Source organism: Buteo buteo, chromosome 25, assembly GCF_964188355.1.
Source record: "Buteo buteo chromosome 25, bButBut1.hap1.1, whole genome shotgun sequence".
Taxonomy (NCBI): Eukaryota; Metazoa; Chordata; class Aves; order Accipitriformes; family Accipitridae; genus Buteo; species Buteo buteo.
Genome location: NC_134195.1, coordinates 4043116 through 4054498, shown reverse-complemented (window position 1 = coordinate 4054498; position 11383 = coordinate 4043116). Strand labels below are relative to the sequence as shown.

The 11383-nt window shown below is 40.5% G+C and overlaps 1 protein-coding gene across 2 annotated transcripts; it reads left to right on the top strand.

Moving 5' to 3' along the window:
* The first annotated feature begins 2747 nt into the window (after positions 1–2747).
* SULT1C4 (sulfotransferase family 1C member 4) lies at positions 2748–10874 on the top strand. Of its 2 annotated transcripts, none has more exons than XM_075057699.1 (8): positions 2748–2801; positions 3784–3961; positions 6206–6343; positions 7643–7740; positions 8058–8184; positions 9422–9516; positions 9726–9906; positions 10066–10874. In XM_075057699.1, exons 2-8 carry the CDS (start codon positions 3790–3792, stop codon positions 10176–10178), a joined length of 924 nt encoding a protein of 307 aa, XP_074913800.1. In that variant the 5' UTR covers positions 2748–2801; positions 3784–3789; the 3' UTR covers positions 10179–10874. The 2 variants fall into 2 exon arrangements, with proteins under 2 accessions (XP_074913800.1, XP_074913802.1); XM_075057701.1 differs by lacking the exon at positions 2748–2801 and adding an exon at positions 3222–3302.
* The last annotated feature ends 509 nt before the right edge of the window (positions 10875–11383 follow it).

Below are 11383 nucleotides of genomic sequence, written 5' to 3'. Positions count from 1 at the left end.
TGTTTTCAGCCAAGCTACAATAAAACATAAAATAAAATATATAATATAATAAAGTAAAATCAAATAATAAAGTAAAATAAAATAAACCCAGTGTGTTTTACATGAGGAAACACTTGCCAGCAGTTTGCACTCAGGAAAAGGTCAATGGAAATCTGGAGGAAGCTCTTTGCAGAGCGTGCCTGGTCTTTTTTTACAGTGGCCCAGTAAACCATGGTCCCAGCTCAGAAACCCAGTCCCTGGGCTGACCAGTTCACCTCTCACCTCCATGTTTCACAACCGGAGAAATCCATCACCCGTTGCCTACTTCGAAAGCAGTTTTAAAGCTGCAAGCAGTGGGGTTTTACCTCACTCCAGCTTATCTGGCACAGTGCATTGTTCACAGGCTACTCAGATTCACAGCTGCAATAAAAGAGAACCCCTCGATAAGCAGCTCTCGGGTTTGTTATTGTTCAGACCGCCAGCTGATGTGCTTCGGGATTTACTGAATTATCAGGGTGGTTGCGTAACTGAAAGGGGGATGAATACCATTTCAAACCAGAAAATGAACTGCCAGGTGCAGGTGTGAGACGGACAAACAGAATCAGCACCAGCTTCACACAGACAGCAAAATGGCAAATCCTCCCGCGACAGAACTTGGAAGTAATGGTCACGTTAAAAAAAACCACAAACAGAAATATTCTACCTTAGCCACATATTCTCTGCTTGTTCTGTGTTATTTGTTAGTTCTGGTGTTGCCAGCCTTCAGAAGAAAAACCTGGTGTCAGAGCCAGAAAAAGATCAAGTGGTTGGCTTAAAGCCAATCAAGCATTCCTCTCGGTTTCTTGGTTCGTTTCCCAATTCTCTGGAAACTTTTCCCGAAATCGTACAGGGAACACTGAACCCGTTCACTGAGTCCCACAGCCCCTCAGCGGGGACCCACTACCTCTGTGCTGTGAGCGGCGTGAGGAAAGTCCTCGCCCGTATGTGGATCAAGGGGCGGAAGGTGGCAATCCTGAGCGGGAGACCACCGTACATGGAGGAGTCAGAGACCCACCTCACAGTTAACCTGTGCTGTGCTGCACAGATCCATCAACCGCACAGTTTATCCCGTGCTTGGCCGCAGGATAACTCAGCCAGCTCACTGCAACAGGAGCCTGCGGGCAGCTCCCTCTTGGTACCAGTGATCACGCCTCCTGCCTGGCCTTGCCTTTGTCTAAAAGGGCAACAAGAAGTTCTCCTGCGAACGGCCTTCGTGAATAGAGTTGTTTTCTTGTGAGAAAATTGTATCCTAGCTTGAATGGCCAAAAAGGAGCTTCTCTCCACAGACAGGACCCGCTCAGCGTGCCCTGGGAAAAATCCACTTGGGCTCCACCTGATGCTGCACAAACACAAGGTTCCCAGCATCTGAAGGGACATAAGATTTACTCACTACCTATATTCCTCCTCTTACTCTGTCTTATTAAAACAACTATTTCATTAAGCCATTTGTCATCAGGCCTTTCTTACAGAGATCCAGAAGATTCCTGCATCAGATCACTCTCACTTCACCCCCCACCCCTGGGGCAGAATATCCTCACTTCCCACCCGTGCCTTAAAATATAAGTGTGTCTCTGAAAGCCAGGTATCTGTGCGGAGAGCCAATCCATACAGTTCGTGGACTCTGCAGAGCAAGGCAGCGCACGTTTGGTCGGCTGAATCACTTTCTAGACTCCACTGGTCATGCAGACCAGCCCTCCATATGAGGGTAGGATTACTGCAGGGATGGCCACATCCTCATTTGATTAGGATATATGAAATGTCTGTAAAAAAATGACATAACAGAAAGCCATTTCAGATACAAATGTTGCCAGACCATCCAAAGGATGACCAAAAAGGACCTTGAGTACTCACAGTGCTTGCATGCCTGCAGCAGAAGACAGAAGCAATACCTGATCACAACGCTGTTTCAAAATCATTTTTCTTTATGAACACAATCCATTCAAAGTTGCTTGAGTTCAGCTGCAGTGGCCTACCTTTTGCCCAAGAACAGCTTTCCCTGATGCAATCAAACATTTCAGGATGACTGCAACAGCTGGGAACTAGATATAAAAGTGTCACTGGCATGCTTTTGGCAGCCAATGCTACTGTGCTGTTTGTGGCTAGCTAGTCTGGGGTATCTCATTAACTCTCCCAGTATCTCATACAGACTTAAAGATAGGCAGGGGCTTAAATCTTACAAAAGAACATTACCAAATATGTAGTGATCCCTAACCCCGTAATGCCAAGCTAGTTAAGAAGGGAATCTGTCTAAAAAGTGCTATAAAACATAAATGGCTGGCCCCAGCAATGAAACAGACCCTAAGACATCTATTAAATAAGCATGATGCAGCACATGGTGAAAATGGAACCAAGTTATTTTTAATTCATTCATTCTCATTGATCTTAGGTTATTGACAAATAATAAACTATTTTGCAATTTAGATTAGATATTGGGAAGAAAATGAATTATTCCAAGACTGTTGACAGTGACAGAGATGAGTTAAAATAATCTTGCTGCAGCTACTGACCGACATTTAATGTTGTTGCCAGTAAAGAATTATGCTTTAGATGAGAATTCAAAGTATTTTTCTTTCACAGGATTAAAAAGGAGTTCACAAACCAAGCCAGAAAAACTGTTCAGCTCTTGGCTGCCGCTGTACCTCCTCCTTTGCTCTCCTCACACTCATAGGAGGAACAGAAACTCCACCCAAGCTTTCATCCTACTTCTGCCTGAAGATCTACGTTGGTGCACAGTCATCAATACAGCCAAGGACTGAAGACACTCAAGTGGGAAAAATTCTCTGGCAAGTTTCTTTTTCCTTCTTTTTTTAAAATTTCTTGGGTCACTGCCCAGCCACAAACCCAACCTCTCGTTCTGCTCGATTGAATTTGTGGGAAATTGGGTGTGAGTAAACAAGGAAACGAAAGAAAATGCTTTGGCAATGTTTGCTGTTGGGATTGAAATGTCTTTTCTCTTTTCTGGCTTATATATTTAATCGAGATGATTTCTGTAGCCTCCCCTTAAGCAGAACTTTCCTCTGACCAGATTCTGGAGCTCTGAAGGTTATAGCTAAGAAAAGGCCTCCTTGAGACAAATCCAGAAATCAATAACTAGTTACTGTAACACTATACAATAGGCAGTCGTCTTAACAAGGTCAATTTAAATAATTAAAGTCTAACAACCTTTAGTTAATGATTTATCTAGTTCAGGTTATTTATCTGCAACAAATTTCAATATACAGCAAAGAGCTCTAAGAGCGAAAAGCTCCCGGAACAAAACACAGAAAAACTCTGCAAATATTTTTGTGAGTATGACGCCTAAAGGGTGTTAGCAGGTGTTTCTGTTTATTTTCTTTTAAAAGAAAGCTTTGGGTCCTGTATGCTGACTTCAGTGGGACCTGTTATGCTCCACCTTCTTTTGAATCACACCTCTGATTATTTTTTCTTGCCTTTCAAAGGCCACATACTTACAGTCAGAACTTTATAGAAATATGTTTGATAAAATGTTTAAGATGGGAATAATGGCTTTTTTTCTCTTTTTGTATCTGAATAAACAGAGTGATTTTTAGAGATGCTGAGAACCACCAACAGCAATATACCAAGCATTTCTGAAAATTAGATCCAGCTTTAAGAAGCCTATATATGGATCCAGATAGGCCAAATCATAGCAAAAAAATCAGAGGACATGGAATTTGGTCAATGAGAGACCTCAAGAATGGATGAGTAAATTTAGATTTTTTTTTTAGAGCAACCATGTTAATTCCAAGCCTTTCTTTCTTCATGCAGTGCTCAATGGCCCTGGATAAAATGGAAGATTTGAGTCTGAAAGAGCCACTGCGCCAAGTTGAGATAGGTGAAGTGGAAGGTATTCCCTTGACAAAAACAATGTGCACCACATGGGACCAAGTGTGGAAGTTCAAAGCCAGACCTGACGATCTGCTGATCGCAACCTATGCAAAAGCAGGTTGGTGTGGGTAGGAAACAGAATAGAAAAGTTGGGATGGTGCTTATTGTTGGAATTGAAAATTATATTGTTCTATTGTGACTGATATTTGTTTAATCCCAAACCAGACATATTTCAAAGACATGAAGCTCTGTCAGCTGTGACTAGTAACTTCAAACTCCTTTGGTAGAAGTAACAACCATCTATTAATATTGAAGTTCAAATGGCCAAAATCTAATTACCTATACTTAAATGTTTCCTTTGATTTAGATTATATACATATGTATTAATGGAACAATAGAAGTTTTCCACCAATAGGTAATGATTTAACAAAGCCTAGTAAAAAGTCAGCATTACTAAGAAATAATAGAAACTGACTGAACAGCTATGAATTGTATTATGTATTTGGGGAATGACCTGGTGTGTAAACCGGTACTTATTTCCGGAAATGGGTTAATTATTTTAAGAAAATAACCAAATTCACCTAATAATTTCAGGCAATAAAATAAAATACCCACCATTAATACTAGCTATCTGCTGTTTTATTCAGTGATTGGCCACTTAGCTCATTACTATTTCTCCTCTTCATCAGACCCTTTATACTTACTACATGGGAAAACAATGAATAACAAGCATCAATATTAATCCTGGATGAATACAAACATGTACAGTTTAGGGGATTCAGGAACAGATTCAGGAACATTTGATGATCACAGAAAAACAGTGACTTGAATTAGCAAGAATTTTTAAGTATTTTTTTCAGTAGGGAAAAAAATAACATTATTACAAAAAAACCCAAAACATTATTTTTTTAAAACCTAAAAGCTTTTAATTTATTTTGTCCTGGTTTCAGCTGGGATAGAGTTAACTGTCTTCCTAGTAGCTGGTACAGTGCTCTGTTTTGAGTTCAGTATGCGAAGAATGTTGATAACACTGATGTTTTCAGTTGTTGCTCAGTAGTGTTTAGACTATAGTCAAGGATTTTTCAGCTTCTCATGCCCAGCCAGGGCACAAGAAGTTGGCACAGGACACAGCCAGGGCACCTGACCCAAACTGGCCAACGGGGTATTCCATACCATGGGACATCCCATCTAGTTTAGGAACTGGGGAGTGGGGGGGGAATCGCCGCTCGGGGACTGGCTGGGTGTTGGTCGGAGGGTGGTGAGCAATTGCCCTGCCCATCATTTGTACATTCCAATCCTTTTATTACTATTGTTGCCATTTTATTAGTGTTATCGTTATCATTATTAGTTTCTTCTTTTCTGTTCTATTAAACCGTTCTTATCTCAACCCACAAGTTTTACTTCTATTTCCCGATTTTCTCCCCCATCCTACTGGATGGGGGGGAGTGAGTGAGCGGCTGCATGGTGCTTAGTTGCTGGCTGGGGTTAAACCACGACAATTTCCTGTATACTGAAAGCAAAACCACATTACTTTATCCAGCCTGGATTAAAACCTCTCAGCCATTGAACCCAAAAGAAATAGTTAGGAGTCTGTTTGACATTATGTTCTATCTGCCAGAGATGCACAATTCAAGCATCTTAAGAAGGGCTGAGTTTCCTGCCCACATTGCTTTTCAAGTTATCCATTAGCCTGTTCTCTAGCTGATCTGTCACAGTACCTCGGAGGAGATGTGGTTAACCCAGTGATCACGGCTATAAGGGAAAAGAGGAGCATGAGAGACACAATACTGTAACTCTTATAAGATGTTGCAGTAGCTCAGGCAGATGAAATGTTGTACTGAACTTCATTAAAGCATTTCAACTGGGAACATTGAAAATACTGCAACTTTTTTATATTTTCAAAGTGTAAGAATATTTTTACTCACTCAAAGTTCAGGTATTTCATTTTTTCATTCAAATTCAGGATGAAAAGAAATGTTGAAATACCTGAATTTTTGTGAGGTATGAAAATTGGGAGGAGGGGATTTCATTTCTCTCTGCAAATAATACAATATCCAAATAACAATGAGTTTATCCCAGAGCTTTTTTATTACTGGCAGGGGGGCTGGTGGGTGGGGTATTTCTGTTGGCAAGAAGAAGTCTGTCTAAAATGGAATCCCTGAAACTGTGCTTTGGGAATTACCTTTGTATTCCTAATTATGCATTTTTTTCCTCCATTTTCCTCTCTTTCCACTTTGTCCATCAACTTCTGGGCTGTTCCTTCCTCCTTTAATATGGAGTCCATCCTTCTGGCTTTCACTTCCCTAGCAGAAGAGACTCTTGGCTATCCCTGAGGGAAATATCTAAATACTGACATTTTCAGGTACCACATGGACACAGGAGATAGTGGATATGATTCAACAAAATGGAGATGTTGAGAAGTGTAGACGTGCCACTACTTACAGACGCCACCCTTTCCTTGAGTGGTCTATCCAAGAGTCTTCAGCCGCGAGTTACTCAGGTGAATATTACACAAATAGGTTTATATTTTAGACAAAATGAAACAAAACAAGTGCCCAGTGCTGATGCCACAGGTTTCCTGGGAAAGGTCCTGCTTGCTTTGTCACTGAATTATGCACCGTGTTGGGTATTAGGGATCAGTTCAGTTGCTTTAACATAAACATCTAGTGCTACTAAAGCCGATGCAAGGCTGGCAGATGTGATTTAGGCGCTACTAAGACCATGGTGTTTTGGAGTGGCATCTGAAAGCTGTGTGTGATACTCCACAGTTCCTAAAACAGCAGCAGGTATGCGTAAAATGGCAACGGGGGCGCAATTGAAACCCATTCTCTCATTAGGGGCTATATGGAAGATAAACCTATATCATGGATGCATTCCCAAAAGGTGGATAACTTTTTCAGTGGTTTTGCTACTGTTTTGAGTAACTGCTTTTAAGTTTTAGGGTCTAGTGACCTAAACAAGCTATGGGGCATTCAGGCAACCAGCAGGTCTGACTGTTTTGCAAAGACAGTTTCCTACAAGAGTCTTCCCCCTGCAAGGGCTCCTGTTCCACACAAATCTTTAACCCAGACTCTCTTCACATTTGAAGCTAAAAAAGCTTGACTAACTCTACAGCAGAAGTGCTATTTTTTCTGTTCTAAGCTAGACTGTGTTGACACAGAGAGAGAGAGAAAAAAATGATAGAGGATAACAGAGGATGATAGATAATGATAGGAAAAAAATGATAGAGGTCATGATAGATGTTTAAAAAGGAGGGGGGGAGGGGAAAACACATCTCCACATATCACCAGATATTCCCAAGTATTCCCATATATCCATAGCTACTCAAAATCCACTGTCCATCATTCTCCTAGCTTCTCTTTACATGCTATCCAGAAAGTCTAGTCAGCCAGCCTACCCTTCTCATATCCTAGAAAGAAACAAAAATTTCTTACCTGCAAAGTGAAAGGAGATCACTAAATATTGCGAAGGAAAAACTTTGGTTGTGTAAATATAAATTAGTATTCAACATTATGCCTTGGAATGCAGGGATTAGACATGGGCCCAAGAAAGCAAGAAGATATGAAACAGCGTTCACCCTTTCCTCCTTGAATACGTAGGTAAAAATTTCCTAGAAACACCGGAGGTGCTTATGCAATGTTGTATATGTTACACTGCTACGTAATTGCTTTGGAGATGAAAGATCGTTGCAAGGTGAACTGCTGAAAAGTCACAGTCAAAATCAGGCATATCTCAACAGCAAAGAAGTGCTAGTGCAATTTAGAGAACAAGCCACATCTCATAATGAAACATCCCACAGGCCTGGAGTTAGCTGAAGCTATGCCTTCTCCACGAACAATAAAAACTCATCTCCCTGTGCAGCTGGTGCCTCCCTCCTTCTGGGAACAAAACTGTAAGGTAAGGCTGAAGAGGTAAGACTCAATTCTACTTCACCTGCAAAGAAAGTGACATAAAACAGGACTGAATACGGTTTCCAGAATCTTTGTGAAACCTAAGGTCTCCCCAGATATATTCCCTTCAATGTGCAAAGCCTGTGTGAAACTAAAGAAGTCATGACCAAGCTACCTAAGTGTTAGATTTCAGAAAATGGCAGCTTCAAAGCAAAATCTCTTAAGCCTCTTTCATCAGGCTCCAAGAGAAAACTCCAGGAGATGCTCAATACCTATATAAGTGCGTGTAAGTTAATTTTTCTCTCTCTTTTCATATCAACAAAGATAATCTATGTGGCGAGAAATGCAAAAGACAACCTGGTGTCGTACTACCATTTCCACAGAATGAATAAAGGAATGCCTGACCCAGGAACCTGGGAGGAGTTCATAGAGAAATTCATGACTGGAAAAGGTGATGAACTCCAACTAGTTGTATAAGAGATTTTGTTCATTTAAAAAATGCATGACATCATTTATTTATTTTTTTCAGCTATAGTTTGAAATCCAGTGCTGACACTGTGCAGAAGGATATCTACTGAAGGTGTTTCAGTAGTAATTTATCTTCATCCATGGGTTTTTATTAGTACCTAAAGGATTAATTCTATCTTTACATTCCCATTTTGGGGAAAAAAAAAGAAAAGAGGTGATCTTTATTCTATTATCATTCAGAAACATATGTGACAATTTTTAGGCTTAATTTTTCCTCTCTGAGGTTAAAAGAAACCTGCTTGGAAGGCAGCTGGGAAGGAACAGTGGTTTAATTGGTTTTACTCTAGCCTGATACACAAGAAACCAAGGTTTAATTTTGCGTAGAAATGTACGGTGTGAATTTGAGTTAAGGGAGTCTTTTTACCTAAATTCATCTGTATAAAAATTAGGCATCTGAACAAAGGCAGTTATCTAGCTAAAGATGGGCAACACCAGAAGCTGATTCTTCCCTTTCTAAAAAAGGTGCTTATATCCCAGAAAGAAAACCTGCTCAGGTGGGTGGCAGTCTGCAATTTTGGTCAGTAAAGCTTCCATAGGTCCTTAATGTTTTTGCTACCATGTTGGCCTAGCAACAGCACTCTCTGGACCAGCATGACAGTCTAAAGGAGACCTTGTGTCTTGTGTTTGACCAGCTCAGCTTGGGAGCCATCTGTCCCAGTGCAGACACCTAGAACATAGCTACCTCTGTCCAAGCTAGTCATCTTGATAACTGCTGGAGAGAAACAGGCACTTCTGACAGCATACCACGTATTTTAACCAGTTAGAATCACAGAATATTGCAAGTTGGAAGGGACCTTTGGTGTCCATCTGGTCCAACCCCCTGTCCAAACAAAGCAGAGCTGATTAAGACTGGTCTTGTCCAGCTGATCAGATGAATCACTCTAGAAACATCTGTTTCTCTCCATCGACTGTAAAGGCAGCCTGGATTTTTCATTCAGGGGTAAGCATCTGCATTTGTTGCCCATGAATCCTGCTCTGAGCATCCATACGCCTGAGGGATTAATAGCACAAATGCTGTGATAAGCACAGAGCACAGCAGTCATGATTCAAAACCAGCTGGGAAATGCCCAGACACTGGTTATGGGGGAAACATGAGTGCCACAGATACCTAAAGACAGTTTACCCATTTAAACCTGCTGCTGATGGTACTCCTTTTTCAGTGCTGTGGGGTTCCTGGTATGACCATGTGAAAGGATGGTGGAAGGCAAAAGATAAGCATCGTATTCTCTACCTCTTCTATGAAGACATGAAGGAGGTAAAAGGCTGAATGTATGTTTACAGAGCTCTGAAATCTGTAAGTCCAGTAGATACTACCTATGATCAACAGTTTTCTATTATAATGCCAGCTGTATCAGTAAATCTTCTGATAACCTGATTGTCTCACCCTAACAACTGCAACTTTAACACTATAATTTCTTTGCTTTTCCTGGCTCTGTATCTTATCCCATGTTATTCTCTCTGCAGAATCCAAAGCGAGAAATTCAGAAGATTCTGAAGTTCCTGGAGAGGGATGTGAATCAGGAGGTTCTAAACAAGATACTCCATTACACCTCGTTTGACATAATGAAGGGAAATCCCATGACAAACTACACTAAAGAGTTTCAGGGAATAATGGATCACTCTGTTTCCCCATTCATGAGAAAAGGTACTGAGGTTTGTTATTGGCATCAGCTCTGTCTTCCTGGTTGTCATTCTGTTTTGAAATAAGCCTTGAAGTACAAGTATCTAGTGAGTCATGGCTAATGGGCTTCAGGAAAAACTGGTAAATTAATCTTTTTTCTTTTTTTGCTTTGCTGTTTCTTAGGGGTTGTCGGGGACTGGAAGAATCATTTCACTGTGGCACAGGATAAGAAATTTGATGAAGATTATAAGAAGAAAATGGCTGATAGCTCTCTTGTTTTTCGCACAGAATTGTGATTATTAGCAATGGGAATTATTCTTTATGATATTTAGCTTTTTCCATTTTATATATTTTGCTTTTCCTTCACAAAACATCTGGCCCCCTAACATTTCAATATCTCTCTTTCACACGCCACTGATTTTTCATTATCATGGGAGTGCCCAAATTATGGGGAAGTTTAGGTTGGTCTCTCTGAAGAAAATAATCCCACTGGATACTTCTCATTCATCCCTCCCACAGTAACTTTCAGCATTATCAAAAATATTTCAGATGTGCTTTGAGGTTTTGTCTTTGTAAAACCGCAGTTGATATTGCTGGCATTTTCAAATCAACCTCTAACAGAAATTAGGAACCAATAGGAAAAAAGGTGTTAAAAGAGTGCAACAGGTGTGGGCATTATATGTTAGTCACATGGTGTACGAACATCAATCAATAAACAACAATAAACAAATTTAAAGGTGGTCAAGTATAAACAGAGCAACAGGAGTGCACAAAGTAGAATAATTTTCTTTTTCTCTCACTTTAAGCTGGACATCATAGATGCCATTGAGATGAAAGCAACATTTCCAAAAACACCAGACACCCATTACTTCCTTTCATAAAACTTGCTAAAGGGCTACATAGAGGCATTTATCTACAATCCAGCTGCGGAGGCAGCAGTCCCTACTGCATTAAGACAAGAAGCTTTTCTCACTGTTGCCCTTTAAAACTGACAGCATAATCTTCTATTAACATTTGGAGAATTCTGAAAGTTGGTATGACCCAGGTGAATAGTCAGTGCTGCATATACCACCTCCCTCTTCTCCACCGTTGTAAAAGTGTTCATCAGATGCATCACGTTATTACCTCCTCCATTTCTTCACTCTTCTCTTGTTATCTAAACATACAACCGCCTCATTGAGGGCTCTTAGTTGCAATTGGGCCTGGCTGACATTATCAAATACAGACAAGTTCTGCTTTAGCATTAGTACCAGCACTATAGCCACGCTTTGAGCTTGAAGGAAATTAACTAAAGCAATTCATAGCCCATTTAATTACAGACAACCACTACCAACTTGCTTTTGGTTTTAAAGTGCCACCATTGAGCTTGGCACACAAAAAAGGCCCCCAAAAGTTCCTGCTTAACTGGGTTTGCACTCTGAATGCCAGAGGGAAAGCAACAGCAGCTGGAGGAAGATACTGTCTTAGTCTCATTTAGTCTAGTTTAGTCTAGTTTAACTCA

Coding starts and splice junctions, on each gene's coding strand:
- SULT1C4 (XM_075057699.1), top strand. CDS start 3,790: ATGGCCCTGGATAAAATGGAAGATTTGAGTCTGAAAGAGCCACTGCGC. Junction 3,962..6,205: donor CGCAACCTATGCAAAAGCAG/GTTGGTGTGGGT, acceptor TGACATTTTCAG/GTACCACATGGACACAGGAG. Junction 7,741..8,057: donor TCTGGGAACAAAACTGTAAG/GTAAGGCTGAAG, acceptor ATATCAACAAAG/ATAATCTATGTGGCGAGAAA.